This window comes from Thalassophryne amazonica, chromosome 9 (genome assembly GCF_902500255.1).
Source record: "Thalassophryne amazonica chromosome 9, fThaAma1.1, whole genome shotgun sequence".
Lineage (NCBI taxonomy): Eukaryota > Metazoa > Chordata > Actinopteri > Batrachoidiformes > Batrachoididae > Thalassophryne > Thalassophryne amazonica.
The window spans coordinates 8,861,654-8,883,158 of record NC_047111.1 but is presented as its reverse complement, the minus strand read 5'-3'; the positions used below and the strand labels follow the sequence as shown (position 1 = coordinate 8,883,158).

General features: G+C 40.4%; 1 protein-coding gene across 1 annotated transcript in view; it reads right to left on the bottom strand.

Annotated features, from left to right (window-relative positions):
* Positions 1 to 15,542, bottom strand: part of pwwp2a (PWWP domain containing 2A) — a 60,953-nt gene extending 45,411 nt beyond the window's left edge. The window contains exon 1 of the mRNA XM_034177546.1: positions 14,662 to 15,542. Within this exon, the coding sequence (XP_034033437.1) occupies positions 14,662 to 15,476 (815 nt within the window). The 5' untranslated portion in view covers positions 15,477 to 15,542. The remainder of the gene's footprint in view (positions 1 to 14,661) is intronic.
* Between the last annotated feature and the right edge of the window lie 5,963 nt (positions 15,543 to 21,505).

The following is a 21,505-nucleotide window of genomic DNA, read 5'->3' as shown; positions in this document are numbered from 1 at the left end:
TGAAATTATATTGATTTTTTTATCCGATTACTCGATTAATCGCCAGAATAACCAATAGAAAACTCAATTACTCAAATAATCAATAGCTGCAGCCCTACACTGATGCAATGCAATCTTCTAAGGATTTTATGTGGATGAGATTACCAGCAGTTATCTGCATGTTTAACTGAGTATTATCAGCATAGCAGTGAAAGGTAATCCCAAAACATCGCAATATGTGCCCAAGAGGTGCTATATAAAGGGAGAAAAGCAGAGTCACTTTACTCACCCTAGGGACACAAGTAGCCCTAGTCCAGCAGTTAAGGGATAGAATCTTGCACTTTTTTACAAAAGCACCAAACTTTGTCCAGGGACTCTCTAGGTTATATTAAGTCATGTCAAAGCGGGAGACATTTGATTTTAGCCCTGTATCCTGCTTTTTTAAAAGGGTGTTTGCATGGTTATAATACAGTGTATATTTTGCTATTCATATGACAATACGATCATATGGTTATTATGTAGGGGGCCATTGATCAAGATTGGACATTGTTAAGCTGTAGAGAATGGCTACTGCAACTAGTGCAAAGCTATACTGAGCTTATGTGATCATGTATCGTCCGTCGTGCGGCGTCATACATCCTTATACATTAGCAGGGTGGTATGTTTCAAAATGGAAAGAGGTACAGGACTCATTTCAGGCCTGTAGGGATCTTTAACAGGCCTGTACCTCAGACATAAAATTAGGTCACTGTGATGTTCCTAGCATGAAAGCTGTAGAGAGTAGTTCATTAAAAATATTTATGAAACATTTGTGCATATCTAGGAAGTTTGCCAACCAGGTATTTAAAATGTTTTCAGTTAAAAAAAAATATGGTGATAATCGTCTTAATACCAATAACATAAAATAATAATAACAAAGCATTTCTTTCCATTCAAACACTTATTTTAGAGTGTAAATATGTTAGAGTGCATGAGTAGCATCTTTCCTGCCCTATGCTCGCAAACAGCTATATTGCATAGGTATAATGATATTCACAATGAGTTAAGAAAATATTTAGTCACTTTCCCTAGATTAACGCTTTTTCTAAGAGTGTAAGCACACTGAAGTACATTCGAAGCATCCCTACTTAGCCTTAATACATTTTTCATAACCTTCAAGTTTATATTATGAACTTAAAAAGACATTTGGATAAGAGTTTGTCATGAATTTACAACCCCTGGCAAAAAATATGGAATCACCGGCCTCGGAGGATGTTCATTCAGTTGTTTAATTTTGTAGAAAAAAAGCAGATCACAGACATGACAAAACTAAAGTCATTTCAAATGGCAACTTTCTGGCTTTAAGAAACACTATAAGAAAAAAGGAAAAAAAAATTGTGGCAGTCAGTTAACGGTTACTTTTTTAGACCAAGCAGAGGGAAAAAAAAAAAAATGGAATCACTCAATTCTGAGGAAAAAATTATGGAATCATGAAAAACAAAAGAACGCTCCAACACATCACTAGTATTTTGTTGCACCACCTCTGGCTTTTATAACAGCTTGCAGTCTCTGAGGCATGGACTTAATGAGTGACAAACAGTACTCTTCATCAATCTGGCTCCAACTTTCTCTGATTGCTGTTGCCAGATCAGCTTTGCAGGTTGGAGCCTTGTCATGGACCATTTTCTTCAACTTCCACCAACGATTTTCAATTGGATTAAGATCCGGACTATTTGCAGGCCATGACATTGACCCTATGTGTCTTTTTGCAAGGAATGTTTTCACAGTTTTTGCTCTATGGCAAGATGCATTATCATCTTGAAAAAATGATTCATCATCCCCAAACATCCTTTCAATTGATGGGACAAGAAAAATGTCCAAAATATCAACGTAAACTTGTGCATTTATTCATGATGTAATGACAGCCATCTCCCCAGTGCCTTTACCTGACATGCAGCCCCATATCATCAATGACTGTGGAAATTTACATGTTCTCTTCAGGCAGTCATCTTTATAAATCTCACTGGAACGGCACCAAACAAAAGTTCCAGCATCATCACCTTGCCCAATGCAGATTCGAGATTCATCACTGAATATGACTTTCATCCAGTCATCCACAGTCCACGATTGCTTTTCCTTAGCCCGTTGTAACCTTGTTTTTTTCTGTTTAGGTGTTAATGATGCCTTTCGTTTAGCTTTTCTGTATGTAAATCCCACTTCCTTTAGGTGGTTTCTTACAGTTCGGTCACAGTCGTTGACTCCAGTTTCCTCCCATTCGTTCCTCATTTGTTTTGTTGTGCATTTTCGATTTTTTAGATATATTGCTTTAAGTTTTCTGTCTTGACGCTTTGATGTCTTCCTTGGTCTACCAGTATGTTTGCCTTTAACAACCTTCCCATGTTTGTATTTGGTCCAGAGTTTAGACACAGCTGACTGAACAACCAACATCTTTTGCAACATTGCGTGATGATTTACCCTCTTAAGAGTTTGATAATCCTCTCCTTTGTTTCAAGTGACATCTCTCGTGTTGGAGCCATGATTCATGTCAGTCCACTTGGTGCAACAGCTCTCCAAGGTGTGATCACTCCTTTTTAGATGCAGACTAACGAGCAGATCTGATTTGATGCAGGTGTTAGTTTTGGGGATGAAAATTTACAGGGTGATTCCATAATTTATTCATCAGAATTGAGTGATTCCATATTTTTTTCCCTCTGCCTGGTCTAAAAAAGTAACCGTTACTGACTGCCAAATTTTTTTTTCTTGATTTCTTATAGTGTTTCTTAAAGCCAGAAAGTTGCCATTTGAAATTACTTTAGTTTTGTGTCATGTCTGCTTTTCAAATCAAGTTTCATGTCTGCTTTTTTTTCTACAAAATTAAACAACTGAATGAACATCCGCCGAGGCCGGTGATTCCATAATTTTTGCCAGGGGTTGTATGCTGTAGAAGGCTGAAAATGGTTATTCTCTTAAACCCAAGTTTTTAGAGTGTAGATGTTTATGGATTCAATGTCTCCCGATCTTATATACTTCAGGACACTATAAAGTACCTCTGATAAAGTTTTGGCACTTTTCGTGTGTGATGTTAATGCGCCGTGGCTCTAACTGGTTTTAGTTTAAGCACAGCGAGGACACTCAAGGAGACACTCAGAACAGACTTTGAAAGAAAAGATTCAAAATATGTTTGTAAAACTGCGTACTCTGCTCGCTGTGTCGTTACAGCGCTGAGACACAAACACAGCAGGATGACCCACCTAGATTTGTGTCCCTTTATACAGAGAGTAGCGACATGTCGGGGGGGGGGGGTTGTCAGTTACTTGACTCATGGTGCCATCTTGGGGCCAAAAATAGCATTCGTTGTTAAGCTGTCTGCATGTAAATCCAGCTATTTTATTTATTTATTATCTGAAAATGGCGGGTTGCTATGCATTTGGATACACAAATAGACACAAGAAGGGCTTCAAGACGTACAGATTCCCTTCAGATCTGAACCAGGGCTGTGAAACGAAAATTGTGAAAGCCGAGGAAAATTTGCAGGGGGTCGGGGGTACAGCTCCCTAGGAGCCGGGGTCTAGGGCCCTGTGGGGCCCCAGAATTAAATTTTTTATCTAATGATACTTTTCAGCATCTCCTGGAAGAACAAATCTCAAAATTAGTGGATATTTAAATGATCCTATATTCAGCCTTTTATTTGACGTGTCAGCGATGATGTTGAAATAACAGAATATGACGTGGAAGTAGGACCTGGAATGATTTTCCTTTTAATTGTAAACCAAATTATGCATTAACTCAGAACAATTAAACTACATGAAATTTATGAAGACTGAAAAGACTGTTACAGCATTTCAAAAACCACAGCTAAAGCTTGTAGAATATTTGGAAAATCAGGGTAAAATATCAATAACATACCTTATAGTACAAAGTCACTTATATTCTTGTGTAAATTCATGCAGCCTAAATCCATTCAAAGCCACAATGTCTTTTTTACAATGAAAGAAAGTCGAGATTAGTGAAAAAAAAGTCACATAATCTTGTCTAAAATCCTGTTTGAACAGCAGAATGTTTATTTTCCAGGGAGAGAAAAATTCTTACCGTGTTTTCCTGAGAGAGCACAGTTCACTTTTCCCGTTTCTTTTATCTTTCAGGTGTGTTGATGAAGCCAGCGATGATTCCACGGATTCTTGTCCTTATCAGACTTTTTCAAACAGTCTCTCGCCATCTTCTCTCTGTGCGACGTTGGTCCGTGACACAGACATGCTGCACAAATCTTTTAAAAACTTGAAAGCTCTAAAAGTTTGGGATGTCCACATGTTAAGTTTAGCTTAAGCATCGCACAGGAGCCACACAGCGTCACCGCAGCAACCAACCAGTCCTGCTTTGCAACAACTGTTGTAACAGCTACACTTTGAGTGGCATTTTTCCTCCGTGAAACTCCGCAGATCCGAGGTAACACACAGATCAGTTTCCACAGACTTATAAAACTTACACGATGTCGTAAAAAAAGAGAACGCTTTGCGATAAGCATTTCAAAAACTCAGTGATGAGCCCCTCCCCATGATGAAATCCGCAGAATCCCACGGTTCCACTGAGTTTTCACAGCCCTGCTGAACAGAAGATAAATTTAGGAAAATAAAGTCACCCATCCTTGCAGTCGGCGTGATGTCACCCGACATAATTTCTAGGCGCCATCTTTGTTTGGGGGAACATGAGCACGTCCGCAAAGTTTGTTTCTCTACTTCCAAGTTTGTTTTTTTTGATGATGTATCAGTACGAAGAGAATTGATACACAAAGAAGCTGGAGTTGGCAGGAGTCCGAAAATACCCATATAGGATTATTGCAAACGACTGGTTAAACAATGGCCAGAGATTGATTACAAAGATGTCTACACATACTTCATCAAGTGTCCTCGTGAGTATTCTTTATATATATATATATATATATATATATATATATATATATATATATATATAAATAAGAATATATTAATAATTGTATCAGTTAAGTCCCGGCCAAGCGGCACTAACGATGGACACCAAAGCCAAAACAACACAAGAAATCTGGACTTACGTTGACTTTCGGAGACATCATTTAACCGTCATCCAGCTTCATTAATGTGGCTGGCGCTTTATCAGAATTTGTAAATTGTTGAAAAAAACAGATCCTAATGACAACCTCAATTCATAAATCATAAATATTAACACAAAAAGTACTTACGAGATGAAATGGGCAGAACAGATAGCAGAACCAGACTTGGGACTCCATCGTTTCTTTTTGTTGATACTCCAATCGGTGTTTACAGCGGCCCTGTTGATTGCAGCGAGCCATTTTTCTCACACCTGCATTTCTCAGATGGTATAATACAGAACTGTCGTTCTATCCATTTGGCATAACTCTTGGTTGGCTGTACAACCCGGAACACAACAACTTTTGGGCATGTTCGTCCTGCTTTCAATGTTACCGAAGTCGTTCAATTCCCCCAAACTAAGATGGCGGCTCGCTTCCGGCTAGTTCCCGGATGTCCGACTGCGAGAATTTGGGATGGAAGCAACTTCATCGTCAATCGTCACTGTATAAACTAGATATTCTCAGTCACTGGACAAAAAAACAAAAAAAGTCCCAATGTTTTGTATTGCTTTTCATGTAATAAACACTGTATATAACGGATTTTGTATAATGATTTTTTCACTCGCATCGGATAAAATGTCTCGCCCGATCACAATGTATTTCCATTAAAAACCCAGAGCAGACTAGACGTGCACAGTAACAGAGGTACAAAATTAAAGTTCAGCACTCTGACACGCGCCAATTCAAGGAAAGTGGAACCAGACTCATTCCCGTGACTAAAAACCTGATTATTTTTTCAAACCGTGTTCAGACTTGGACCCACAGCTTAACATGCACCTGCTAAATCAGACACCACAAAATGCTGTAATTTGACACTTTTCTGCTTTCACTCTTTCCTCTCATATTTTAATAGTTTTTACAGTGTGTGCACCGATTACAAATAGATCAAATGCAGAAAAGTCCGCAAATTTATAACAGTGTCAGAAAAAGAGGAAATTGTACATCCTATCTTTGAATTGGAAGTTGATTAGAAAGAAAAGCTTGTTGAGGGTCAAATTAATCCAGAATAAAGCATAATCCAGCAATGGAGAACTTTAAAACTGTCACGCATGTTGATGTCATGACAGAGTTACAGCTTAAGAAGCATAAATCAGGCTTTGAAGTGTAGTTGACATCAAACGTGTGCACAAATACCGCAATTTCCAGACTATAGAGCACATCTGAATATTAGACACACTCACCAATTTTAAAAAGAAAAAATAAATTGTACATAAATAGGATGCACTTGTCTATAAACTGCAGGTCTCCACACTGTAAGATGAGATATTTACACAGAAAGATGCTGACAAAGATTTTTTTTAACTTTTAATTAAATACGTACCGTAAATGCTTTTGTCCCCTGAAGTCTTACACGTAAATACTGACGTTCACAGCGCCGTGCGGCTTCTCTGCTCCATGAGGAGAACTGAGTAATTTGATTGGATGGAGTCTGTGGTAAATGAGACATTAATGAGGCGCTGTGACTTTTTCAACTTGTTGCGCCAAGACAGACAACCGGTGTGGAAGGGTGGGGGGAGAAGGCGCTGCTCCACTGACGGCGTAACTCTGGTGCCAGAGAGGGACTTTTCTTCACTAAAACAAACAGGTAAGACCTTATATTTACACTGTGTGTGAATTTACACTGCATGAGGAGTGTGGCTTTCAGGAAATCAATTGACAGCATCAACTGACATATTTGGACTTATGAAAAATCCTTTAAAAACCCATAAATTAGCCGCATCATTGTAAAAGCCGCAGTGCTCAAAGGGTCTGAAAAAAGTAATGGCTAATAGTCTGGAAATTATGCTAATCACTAAAAATGATGAAATGTTGATATTAAAAAAAATCCTGAACAATAAAAGGGGTTGATGAGTGCGCAGGTGAAGGACAAAGAACAGCTGTCTGAAGTCCTCAGCCGCGGCCATACTGTTGCTACATCATAACCAGAATGGGACCTGCTGATTCAAGCCTAAATCAATTGTACACAGAGCGGAGGTCGAGCTGCTTTTGGCCGATTTTTTCCTAGTGTGGAGCTTTTTTTTTTTTTTTTTAAGTCCAGTCTGAAGATTTTTCTGAAGCAGCTGTGGGAACACAGCTTTATGGTTTTGAGCCTTACTTAGACCACAATGAGGGAGACGAAACCTTGGAGGAAAACCTTCAGTCTAACAACAGTGATGATACTTATTGGCAGAATTCAGAAGACAGAATAGTGACTATAAAATAAATAATGCAGGCAATTTTGGCATGCAGCAGATGATAAACTTTTTTCCCCAGCACTGTGGTCGTAATTGAGTGATAATTTTATTAAGTTTGTTATACTGTCCTTCACATCAGAAAAATGTGAAGTGTGAATTTTTTTTTTAGGGTTTTTCTTAGAAAAAGGTACATACATTTCAAATCTGGAAAATAACAATGAGGGACTGAAAATAGTTATTTTTAAAATAAATATTGTTTCCTTTTTGAATACAGTTAGTGTACTGTACATTAGGAGCATAACAAGTTATTAATAAATATTAAAACCATTCACAGAAGGAGTAAATAATATAGTCCAGGCATCGACATGAACGCTTGTCCAACTGTCCAGTACAAGTGTAAAATGTGATCGAACAAGCAATATGCTCTAATCATTGTCCGACCGGACAAGTGGCATTTTTTTGGTTTAAAACTTTCAAATTCTTTATTTTCATCGCTCGGAACCAAAATACCTGACTGCCGCCTTCTTGTTTTTGTAATTTACATCATGTCTTGTCTCGCACCTCACGAGAGAGCGTCTTCGGTTTTTTCCGCCACTCTTCACGCAGCGGACAATCGGAAAACATGACAACAACGTGTGCGCGAGACCACTGTATGGAGTGTGTGTTCGTAGTAGAGGCTGACATTTTTTCGAGAATCCCACGGGATGGGAGTCAACTTTGCTATTTATCACGTGATTGGGACGATACGGGATTAAAAATTCAAGGGAGCAGACGGGAGCGGGAACCAAGGTTTTAGGCAGTGAGCCGTCCTGCTGTCATTTGAGCGGCCAATTTTCGAAAAAGATGGGTGTGTTGAGTGCAGAGTGAAAAACAATACAAACTAAACTGTGGCGCTGCCTTTATTTCTCTCTGGACTGTTCTGACGGTACGTCCTGTTCACACTGTGTGCGTGAAATAAATTGGTCAGAATTCCTTAAAATGAGAATATATGAATGAACCTTATAAAAAAAAAAAAAAAAAAAAAAAAAAAAATCACACAAACGTGTTTAAAAAACAAACCTGATGTGGAGAAACTCTGCAGTGATGTTCAGAAGCAGAAATCACATAAAGCAGCTGAGAACTCTGAACTTTAACAGGCTGTTATTTTCCTCCGATATTTATTTTAGATGACTTCATGTAGTTTAATGTTCAAGCACAAAACGTGACTGAGGAGGAGAAAAGAGGAAATGAACTCTCGTCTGAATAACAATACAAGCTGCTGATTTTTATTTTTCAAAATGAGGCTGCAGCTCTGCGTTTCATTTATTTCAAAATAAATTACTGCTTATTATTTTAAAAAATCACGAGTCAAACCAGTCTGCATTGTTCAGTTTTTCCTGCACGTTTAAGTGTATTTTTTCCTTCTTTGTAAGAGTCTGGTTTTTGTGTTTATTCTAGTGATTGGATGAACAACACTGGTGCGTCAACACTGTGCCGAGCACACAAGAGTGAAACCCTGTATTGGTGCGTGTATCGCTTTAAGAAAAAAATCATGTGACCGATACAGGAACTGTGTCGTTCGACTGCGCCGTGCCAAATTGTGTTTATAAGGAAACAAACTGTATTGACATGTTGCGGATTTGTTGGATGGAGTTTTAATGTTGGATTTTTGATTGCCCTCACCTTGTTCCACTGACTTCATGGATCGTTCAAAGACGTTTCCCTAGTCTGGAATAATTTTGATTTTGAATAAGGTAAATCTTTTTCTCCTTTGAGCATTGTTTACTGTTATTTTTCCAATTAGATATGTTTGTACTCCTTTACAGTACTGGAAGAATAACCACAAAACATATCCACACCTTTATCAACTCACACTGAAATTGTTATGCTCACCATCTTCATCTGTACCCTGTGAAAGTTTTTTTCTAAGGCAGGGGAACTGGTGTGTAAGAGGAGAAATCGCCTTGGAGCAAAGACACTTCAGAAACCTTTGTTCCTCAACAAAAATGCATAAATGAATCTATTTTTAGTCTTTTATTTCGTATGCTTTAACACTTAAGTTAAGAAATTTCCTTACATAAGTTACAAGTTTTAACTCTGAATTTTATTACAGACAAATTTGCTATATTCTACATACCAACTCAGTTTAGCATTTACACAAACAAGGTTTTAAGCAAATGTTAAAAACTCTTATCATAAACAGCTTAACTCGACACACAAATTAAGCACATGAAATTATGCAATGGTGAGATCATATTTTAAATAGAGGACTGGCGATTAACTATTCCACAGGCTGATGTTGCATTTGCAGCACGTTAGCTTTTCCATCTTATTTTCATTTTATTTACCTGCAATGATTTTATAACTACTGCAGGGGTCACTATTGAGCAACCAACACAGTGCCGACACAGTTTGTGTAGTGTGTCAATAAATACACTCCTTGAGGTATCATCGTCATCATCCCATCACTAGTTTATTCTACTACAAAGTTTGAAAAACAATAAAATGTTAACACTTTTCCTTATAGCAGTTCTTTAATTTCAGAAATGGAACAGAAACAACCACAAATAAAAAAAAGTAGGGACTGTATGTAAAATGAAAATAAAAATAAAAATGTTATATTCCCAGTTTCTCCACTCACACCCACAGAAGCCAAACATTATTCCAAAGTTGTGTCATGGTGGCTTCCCTCACTTTTCTTCCTGCATGGACATTTAGTTTTTGAGAACTGCCTACCTGACACAGATTTACCATAAAGCACCACACTGTTTGTATTGCTGATTGATTGATTGATGTAAATGAAGTCTAAGAACTATTCAGTGAGTTGGAAATGTTCATGTATTCATCCTCTGACATTTCCCAAGAAAACTGGCTGTAAATATTATTAACTAATTCTTCCATTAACAATAAACTGCCCTGTCCCAAGCTTTTTTTCTTGGAAAATGCTGCAGGCCTCAAATGTAGGAATGGATATATGTTGTTGTTCATTGGACTGCTCCCGGTATGTTCGGGGTCGCCACAGCAGATACTAGAGCCCGACCGATATATCGGCCGGCCGATATTATCGGCCGATATAAGCCCTTTTCAAAGTACTCACTATCGGATGAAATTTTGATGACAGAATGCTGATAATTTCTCATAAACAGAACAGTTACTGAAATAATGTTTGTGTCTGCAATTTAAAATGTCCTTGCACCGTTTGTCCAGTAGATGGAGCTTTGACTCCATTCAACTGAGAGCTGCTTACACCCCTGCTTAAATGTGTTCATCACCAGCCCCTGTAGTTCGCCGTCACACTGCACTGTTCGGCTGACAAAAGCATACAAGTAAGTTTATAAGGATCTATATCCTTATCCTGAACCTATATCTAAGTTGCAGCAACAAGAGGTACAAGATCAGATGTATTTCACAACTCTTTTCACAAAGGTTTAATTCTTGATTGCATTTTTTTGAATTTGAAAATTCTTCTGTTATAAAATTAATCAATATGAGGACAAAGCTTCAGCTTTTAGCTCAGACCTTTTCTGTTAAGGGTCCAAAAAATAATATTTTATTCATTTAAAAAAATATATATCAGCTGATTTATCGGCAAATCAGCCGATTTATCAATTATCGGCATTTTTTTCATCCAAATGTCGTTATCGGCATCTGCCTCAAACAATCCATATCGGTCGGGCTCTAGCAGATATAGCCAGATCCGCATTGGTAATTGGCACGGTTTTTTTTAACGCCATATGCCCTTCCTGATGCAACTCCAGTTTTACCTGGAGAAACATACACAGCCGATGGTGTTCCAAAGAGGTCCCCCATCCAAGTACTAACCAGCTCCTGCTCTGCTTAGCTTCTGAGATCTGACGGGATCAGGCTGACACAGAGGAGACCGGCTGCAAGAATGGATATATATTAACAAAAAATAAATAAAAATAAAGCTGGTCTCACAAAACATGAATGAAATATGTTGGTTTCATACAGTCTGCAGTTACAGAAAAAGAAGACAAAGTAAATGTCAGGATCATTACGTGTCCACCACCACCACATTTTGAAAAAACTAAGACCACAGGCCATGCATTATGTTTTGTGTCTTTTACTGAAGGTTTTTTTTTTATTTGGATTAAGGCAATAAGTGCCTCCCTGTATTACCACAGATGAACTGTTTCTGTTGCCACATCTGAAATAAAACTGCAAACTTTTACCACCCACAGGAGAGTAACAGTATCAACTTTTTCATGAAGTGATATGTCACAGCAAAGTAGATGTGATAAATATTTAATCTGAATCTCAGTCCCAGAAAATGTTGAAATGTAATGATTTTTCTATTTCAGCTGCAATTCTTATGTTGGAATATAAAAGTTAAAGTACTTACAAACAAAAGAAGTATAACAGGTTTTTATTAAGGGACAAGTCAGAGAAAGTATATGTGATAAATATTTAATTTGAATCTCACTCACGGGTCGCCCAGACAACCAGCTTTTCCTATAGGAAAAGTAAACTGCCAGGGTTACTTGTCCTATGGATAAGTACACTAAAAAGCTTAATGTCAATGCCTGTAGTCTTACCTGTCCATTTCAGTGAGAGCATCTTTAAACTTATCCAACTTCATAAAACAATGCCTGAAAATTTAATTCCTTCTGTCCTGGTTGAAGAAAAGTCCAGTTTAGTGCCAGGTTCCAGCGCCCGCTGCAATCCTTTACTGTGTTTGATGGATCGAGTCTTTGCTCTTAACGAGCCGCTTTGCGCTGCAAGTTAAAAGACTCCCAGAGTTCCTCATCTGCTCATAACATCTCATGTGACGAAATTATGCCATGATCCACAAAACAATGAAACAAAAAAAAAATCTGAAAATACTCAGTTTTGCCTCTGTGTCAAGTGGAGAAGCCATAGACACTGTGCAAGTGAGCGCTTGTCAATATACGAGGGCTGTCCATAAAGTATAGGTCCTTTTTATTTTTTTCAAAAACTATATGGATTTCATTCATATGTTTTTACGTCAGACATGCATGAACCCTCGTGTGCATGCGTGTGTTTTTCCACGCCTGTCGGTGACGTCATTCGCCTGTGAGCACTCCTTGTGGGAGGAGCCGTCCAGCCCCTCGTCGGAATTCCTTTGTCTGAGAAGTTGCTGAGAGACTGGCGCTTTGTTTGATCAAAATTTTTTCTAAACCTGTGAGACACATTGAAGTGGACATGGTTCGAAAAATTAAGCTGGTTTTCAGTGAAAATTTTAACAGCTGATGAGAGATTTTGAGGTGACACTGTGGCTTTAAGGACTTCCCACGGTGCGAGACGTCGCGCTGCGCTCTCAGGCGGCGTCATCATTTCAAGCTGAAAACCTCCACATTTCAGGCTCTATTGATCCAGGACGTCGTGAGAGAACAGAGAAGTTTCAGAAGAAGTCGGTTTCAGCATTTTATCCGGATATTCCACTGTTAAAGGAGATTTTTTTTAATGAAAGACGTGCGGACGGGTCCGCGCGTCGGGACGCAGCCGGCACGGAGCGGCGGCACAGGAAAAACACCTCCGTGTTGATAACCATTTGTAAAATCCAGGTGGCTTTTGATGGCTTTCAGTGGAGTGAGTATATGAGAAATTGTTTAACAGCTGGACATGTTCCAACTTGTCCTTAAGGCTTCCAACAGAGGTGTTTTTCCTGTGGCGGAGCGTCGCGCATTATATTATTTCCTTTACCTGATGGGCAGTAACTTCAGTTTACAAACCAGTGAAGTGGGTCCAGCTCACGCCAGAAAACCTTCGCGTGCGCTGCCCCACGAAAAGTTAATGAGGAATGCACAACTCCGGTGTGGAACAGAGGACGATTCTCGTTTCTTGCTCACAACAAGAAAAGAGTTCCAGTTTGTGACTTTAATCAGCACAAAGGTGAGTCACGATTGACATCTTTAAATGGCTTTTGGGTGGGGGGTAATTAAGAAATTACAGACCCGCTGAAGAAGCAGCAGGTCCACAATCAAGGAAGAGAAATGATCATTTTCCTGATACACACCCAAAAAAGCAACGGCCGCTCTGGTGTAATGTCAACTGAAGGACCAATAAGGGAATCATTAAGCAAAAAGGCTACCGATGTTGGTGGATTGAATCAATTATCAATTCTTAACAGGAATCAGTTTTTGATACCCAGAGAGAATCACATCTTCAGCTCTGCCTCCTGTCTTTGTTAGTGCCGCCATCTCTAAGCCGTCCAACATAGCTGGTCTCACTACGACTGTCTTGCAGACTTTCTGCTTCACTCTTGCTGATATTCTTCGGTCACAAATCACTCCTGCCCACCCACTCCACCCTGCCTGCACTCTCTTCTTCACCTCCCTACCACACTCTCCATGACTTTGGACAGTTGACCCCAAATATTTAAACTCATCTACTTTCACCACTTCTATTCCTTGTAATGGCACTATTCCACTCCTTCAATTTATTTTCATTTCATTCACACACATGGACTCAGTCTTGCTTCTACTAACTTTCATTCCCCTTCTCTCCAGATCATATCTCCACCTCTCCAGACTAGACTCAACCTGTTCTCAACTCTCACTACAGATCACAATGTCATCTCCAAGCATCACAGTCCATGGAGACTCCTGTCTGATCTCATCTGTCAACCTGTCCATCACCACTGCAAACAAGAAAGGACTCAGAGCTGATCCTTGGTGTAATCCACCTCCACTTAGAATGAGTCTGTCACACCTACTGCACATCTCACTGCTGTCACACTGTCCTTGTGCATGTCCTGTACTACAATCACATACTTTTCTGCTACTCCAGACTTCCTCATACAACACTGCAACTCTTAGCACCCTGTCATAAACTTTCTCTAAATACACATACACACAATGTAACTCCTTCTGGTCTGTTCTATTAATTAGTTTATTTGACATAGGACAGTGCATATTGATGAAAAGCAGTACAAAATATAGGATGCAGTTTAGCACAATTGCTAAATTTCACTTAAAAACCGTGGAAGTATTACCATATGTAACGGAGGCCAGCAGGTGTCGCTGTGCAAATGTGGTTCGTAAACCTCACTCCCAACAGCTCAAAAGGATTCACTGCTCACAAGACCAGAGCCCTGGGTTTTAAGCTTTTGCTTCGAGACTTCCATGACGAGGATCGTGAGTGCGCGTCCCGAGGGGACCGAATGGGCGGAGTCATAACAACACAACGCAGAGTGCAGGCGCGACATATAAAAAGGCCAAATGTGAGAGGTGGTGCGTCGCAAGAGATCTTGTGTTTGAGTTTATATATTAAAAAACCTTTTTCCTTATTCAGGATTAAGAGCTTAAATAAGAAAGCTAAATTTTTCAATTTCATTTCTGCCCGTCACATTATTATTTAATTATTTTTAGGGATCTTGTTTTGATTCTTTTTTTTCCGTCACGTGATTCAAAAACATTACGATGAATTTGTTTTGTTTTTAGTTACCTTTTGGAAATATCCATCAGCACTCCGGAGAAAACCTTATTTCCCAGCCGGAAAGAAACCACCAGCGCGTCGTCGATGACGTGGTCCAGAGAGACCCGGACCTCGGTCCCGGGACTCAGTTCTTCCACGGAGCCGAGTCCCGGAGCGACGATGGCCGACAAGGGATGGGGCAGGCCCTCTTCGGGCGGACTCGTGTCAGGGGAGGAGTCGGTCTCTGCCCGCCCCGGCAGCTGGCTGGAAGCAGGTTCTCCGCGCCCCCCCTCTGCGTCACGGCTGTTCGGAACCGACAGCCGGGCAAGAGTCCCGTCTGCCTGAAGGTCGGGTCTAAGCTCCGGCTGGACCAGAGCCGTGTAGCCAGCGTCTCGGTCCTCGGTGTCGGGCCGCTCCGTGGTCGGTACCGCTGGTTCCGCCAGCGACAGTCCGGCCTCGGAGACCCGCGGCGCCTCCGGGAAGGAGTGCAGGAAGACCGCGGGGGGCTGCGGGTCCTCCAGGATGCTGCGGTACACGCTCCCACCGACCTCCGGCTCCGGGGCGGGTCCGACCCGGTCCAGCGGCGCTTTGATCAGCAGTTCTTCGGGTTCGGGCCGAGCTTTTCCCGCCGCGAACTCCGGCCTGACATGGCGGCGCTCCTCTCCCTCACAACCGTCCTCCACACGTGGACCCACCTGGTCCGCAGCCGGCCCCAGCGATCCATCGCTGTCCCAATCGCTCCGTGGACGTTCCGACCCACTGGGACCCGGTTGCGGCGAGTCCTCCTCCGCTGACGCCGTTGTTGGAACCACCGCAGCCGCTGGCTCTGCAGCCACGGCCGCCATTTTCTTCCGCTGTTTTCCGAAGCGTCGCTTAGTCCCGCCCTTACACTGAAGTGAGCCAAACGAAAGCCAATTGGCTGAAGGTCATGCCACTCAAGCAAGTGTGTCGAATGCCTCCGCTCTGATTGGCCACTACTGTCATAGTCTGTGCTTCTTTCCACCGCGTGTGGCGCTGTTTTTTTTCTGCAAAACAAAAAAAAGAAAAAAAAGAAAATGAACATAAAAGCAACAAAAACACACACCATACAACACCATAAGTACATTAACAATTGACAAAACAAAATAAATGCCATGAGGACAATAATAATAAACACATACACCATAAGTACATTAACAATTGACAAAACAAAATAAATGCCATGAGGACAATAAATTAACATAAAACAACACAACACCATAAGTACATTAACAATTGACAAAACAAAATAAATGCCATGAGGACAATAAATTAACATAAAACAACACAACACCATAAGGACAATAAAATTAACGTAAAAACAACAAAATAAACATAAAACAGAAGAGCAAAAACATTATCAAAAAATAATCCAAGAATGCACAACAACAATAAGTCCAAATAAATAACACAAATACAAGAAAACAAAACACTGATATAAAATCAACAAAATAAACACAAAACATAATAAAACTGACATAAAATCAACAAAATAAACATAACAAAACACCATAAGGACAATAAAATTAATGGAAAAACAACAAAATAATCTAAGAATGCGCAACAACAAAAAGTCCAAATCTGGACCATACTGAAGGCAGGATGGATGGGGTCATAAGGTTTTGTCAAACAACCTCCTTCCCTCATCTTTGGAGGGAGCTGAAACTCCAAACCTGAAAGATCTGGAGAAGATCTGTATGGAGGAGTTGACCAACATCCCTGCTGCAGTGTGCAAACTTGGTCAAGAACTACAGGAAACACCTGACCTCTGAAACTGCAAACAAAGGTTTCTGTACCAAATAAGGTCTGTTTTTCTATTGGATCAAATACTTATTTCATGCAATAAAATTCAAATTCATTATTTAAAAATCATACAATGTGATTTACTGGATTTTTTTTTTTAGATTGTGTCTCTCACAGTTGAAGTGTACCTACAATAAAAATTACAGACCTCTGCATTCTTTGTAGGTGGGAAAACTTACAAAATCAGCAGTGGATCAAATACTTATTTGCCACACTCTAAATAGCTGTGTGACTTTAGGACATGGGACCTGTAAAAGATTCAATATTGTTGTTAATAATGGCTGCAGAAATTCTATTTGAATTAAAAACAGTGTGATAAACAGACTGTATTTTATGGGCAAAAAATGATAAGTCACTGATGATACAACACTATTACTTAAAAATGAATTCCAAATTCCCATAGCATTGCAGGGTTTCAATGTTTTCTCAAAAGCCTCTGGACTCAAATTTAAACATATGTGAATTACTGTCATTAAAGGAGCAGTCCATGCAATCATTATACAATGTAAAGGTGAAAAAAGAGATCAAGTATTTGGGTATTGTGGTGATCAAAGACAAAGCGATCTCTGAAAAATTAAATATAAAAGACAATGTTGACAATTGCAAATCTTTGTTGAACAGGTGTATCAGGCTGGATGGTCAGGAATTGCAGGAAACAAATGCACAGCTTGTACAAAGAGCTCGTACAAACTGGTTTAGTGAACTGGTTTACTGTTGTGGATAGCAGCGGTCTGTACACGAGTAAGCACTCCAGAAAAAGCAGAAGTGCAAAAAACATCAAGCAAATGGTGTGGTTGAGGCAACAGGCTGGAGATCAGGAACACAGAAAGAAGCAGGCAGGAATACGAACACAGAAACAAAGCTGGAATGAAGGCACAAGGCACGACAAACTGGCAAGGGACTTCTTCTAATAGATTCCGGCAGGCTGTATGCTGGCGTAGCATAATGCTGCCCCCCACAGGTAATAGTTAAATACTTTATCTTATGTTAGACTCTCAGATAGAGGTTGGTGGAATGGAGGAACTTAATCACAGCTTTGTCCACTAAATGCAAGTAACTGCTCTCAGAAAAATTTGACCTAAAAGAAAACACAGTCAATCCACAGTCTGACAAATCTTTGAACAATTTCCGCCTATCACTAGAATACATAGGACAGCACATTAAAACATGATGAACACTTTCCAACTGACCACACTGACACAACCCGTCTGGATGTTTTCCAATCACTTTTAAATATGCTGCCAACCCACAATGCCCCAGTCTCAATCTAATCAATTTGACTTGATCCTTACGACAGGATGAGAAGAGAAGTCTCTTATTTTTAATCGAAGGCTGACACATAAAATAGTGCCTCCCTACCGACTCACTCTCCCACTGCTTTTGCCACTTCTGATCACTCAACTCTTTAAAAATACTAAAACAATCAACCTTTCCCAAAGGGATAGTAACATCAACTTTATTCTTCAGAAGGGACTCTTTGGCCAATGAATCTGCAATCTCATTACCTATAATGCCAGAGTGCCCAGGAATCCAAGTGAAGGTTACACAACAGCCAGCTGACTCAATGCGATGGAGGCAAGACAGAACTGGCAAGGGACAAACACCCAGTGAGCTTATACAACCCCTGGCAAAAATTATGGAATCACCGGCCTCAGAGGATGTTCATTCACTATAAGAAATCAAGAAAAAAAGATTGTGGCAGTCAGTAACGGTTACTTTTTTAGACCAAGCAGAGGAAAAAAATATGGAATCACTCAATTCTGAGGAAAAAATTATGGAATCACCCTGTAAATTTTCATTCCCAATACTAACACCTGCATCATATCAGATCTGCTCATTAGTCTGCATCTAAAAAGGAGTGAACACACCTTGGAGAGCTGTTGCACCAAGTGGACTGACATGAATCATGGCTCCAACACGAGAGATGTCAATTGAAACAAAGGAGAGGATTATCAAACTCTTAAAAGAGGGTAAATCATCACGCAATGTTGCAAAAGATGTTGGTTGTTCACAGTCCACTGTGTCTAAACTGATGACCAAATACAAACAACATGGGAAGGTTGTTAAAGGCAAACATACTGGTAGACCAAGGAAGACATCAAAGCGTCAAGACAGAAAACTTAAAAGCAATATGTCTCAAAAATCGAAAAATGTACAACAAAACAAATGAGGAACGAATGGGAGGAAACTGGAGTCAACGTCTGTGACCGAACTGTAAGAAACCGCCTAAAGGAAATGGGATTTACATACAGAAAAGCTAAACGAAAGGCATCATTACCACCTAAACAGAAAAAAAACAAGGTTATAATGGGCTAAGGAAAAGCAATTGTGGAGTGTGGATGACTGGATGAAAGTCATATTCAGTGATGAATCTCGAATCTGCATTGGGCAAGGTGATGATGCTGGAACTTTTGTTTGGTGCCTTTCCAATGAGATTTATAAAGATGACTGCCTGAAGAGAACATGTAAATTTCCACAGTCATTGATGATATGGGGCTGCATGTCAGGTAAAGGCACTGGGGAGGTGGCTGCCATTACATCATCAATAAATGCACAAGTTTATGTTGATATTTTGGACAATTGAAAGGATGTTTGGGGATGATGAAATCATTTTTCAAGATGATAATGCATCTTGCCATAGAGCAAAAACTGCAAAAACATTCCTTGCAAAAAGACACATAGGGTCAATGTCAATGAGCAGATCTGATTTGATGCAGGTGTTAGTTTTGGGGATGAAAATTTACAGGGTGATTCCTCCTCACATCGGAGGACCATAAAGATGTAACCAAACTAGTAAATAAAACGTCACACTCGGGCAACATAAAGAATGTAGTGTATAAGCAGTTAAACTCCCAAACTGAATTAGATTGGGTTAGGCCCCATCTGACGAGTCACCAAAATAATTAACAATTTAGGGTTTAATACTTATTATTTAATTATTATTCGGGGCACCACCTATTTATAGCATAGGTACTTTAATTTAAACATTCATTCATTTATCAGTCTCAATTAATCAGTCTCTGATCTGAAAGTGTGAATTCACAATACGATTAACCAAGGGTTTCCTTCTGAACACAAAATGAACCACAGCAGAAATATTTATAATTTATTTACAAGTAATGAACAGTTTACTGGCATTTTCGTGGACAGTGATTAAATAAGTTCATTCATGGAAACAATTTTCTTACTCAGTCATGAGACGATGGAAGTGAAAGAGAGATAGAGCTTAAAGACTTTAAGTAAATAAATCTGATTAGAATTTAGAGATGAAATTTGAAGCCGATTATTAAGAAAAATATTAAAACAAACATGAATATGCTTAACACTAGAATGCCTGGAACATTCTGCTGCTGCTGCAAGGCCCTCCTCCCCCTCTCAAATTAGTGTTGTGGTGATCACCCTAGTGACTGGTTCTTTTGAGTTGCAAATTAGATCAGTATCTGCTCCCTTGCGCCACTCAGACGGTGTTGAAAGAGGGAGACGTAGGAAAACAGGTCTTGAGGACCAGGGATGAGCATCCCTGGCTTAAATTGAAGGATAGACCAAACAAAGGACTTCAGTGAAAAAACAACATTTATTTGACTCTTCAGAAACTCTTCTCATTTCTCGTAGTACCTCCCCTCTCTCTCTTTCCAGTGCGTGTTCCTGCATGTGTCTATTTCTCAGTTCAATTGCAAGCTTATGCTGGAACTTTTGCCTCAACTCCTTTGATCCTGTACATGCCTTGTACAGTACATGTGCATTAGCAGCAGCAATGTCCAGGATGTAGTAGAAGACAGGTATAGGCCATCTCCGTGTTCCTGTGCACACTGTGTAAGCACACAGTTTTTGATCCAGCACATCAACACTCAAATGGTTGTAGTCTATGATTACATTTGGTTTTCGCTGCAAATCTTCTTCAAGCGCCACTTTCTTATGCAGCGTGCTGAGAAGACACACATTTTTCTTCTTTTTAGCTGCATAAACTGTTAGTACGGCAGTGCAAGAAGTGAACACCTCTGTTGAAAACTCCTCACGTTCTCTGGTGTTTTTTACCTGCTCTGGAACTTCCCATCGAATTTTGTTTATTGTGCCAAGCAGAGTTGTGTTGCATTGTAGAAGCCTGTTTGCCAGAGACAACAATGTGAAAAAATTGTCCATAGTGACAGTTCTGCCTCTGTCCATAAAGGGTTACATAAGCATTGTCACAACACTGTCTGCAAGTCGCTCTGCTATGGCATTGCTGGGGTCTTGTTGTGTGGGCCGCTGAAGAGGAGGTACTGCTGGCCCACCACCACCAGTCGGCGCCCTACTTGGAGTGCGGGCTTCAAGCAGGAGAGGGCGCCGAGACAGAGTGACAGCTGTCACTCCTTTACACCAGCTGTCAACAATCACCGTCATCGCTATAAAGCCGGATCATTACTCCACCTCCTCGCCGAGAAATCTACTACCGTCACAGGTAATCTTCTCTGCTGTACCTAACGATATTATTATCATTATTATTCTGCTTTGCAGCCGTGTTCCTGCGTCTCAGTCCCTGCTGGAGTGGTATACAGTGAGAGTCAGCGACGTCTTCGCCTCTCACTCCTCCTAAGGAAGCGACTGACAGGAGCTGCACGTTTGTTCTTTATTGGAGGTGGAGGTTCTCCCTCCCGAAGGAACTAGTTCCAAGGATTGCTGGGTGTGTGGATACACACTCACCTTAACCATTTTTGTCATCTTCTGCCAGCAGTACCAGGGTCTGCAACAAAAGACGGTGACCACCTGGGGACTCAGGACTTGGCGGCTCCGGTGTTCTTCAGGCCGTTGGTGGTGGAAGCTGTGTGGGTCCCGGCTCTCAGATCGCCAGAGGTCTCCTATCTTCGAGCCTGCCGGCACGTCACCTTGTGTACAATTGGCACTATCTGTATTTGTATTTAGTTGTGCGATTCACAACATTAAATTGTTACTCCTTTTCTTATCCATTGTCCGTTCTTTTGCGCCCCCTGTTGCGGGTTTGTGTTACGACCCTCTCCTAACAGGATTTCTCGGCCATTCGTCATGGATCCTGAGGGGCGTCAACCACAGCTTGAGC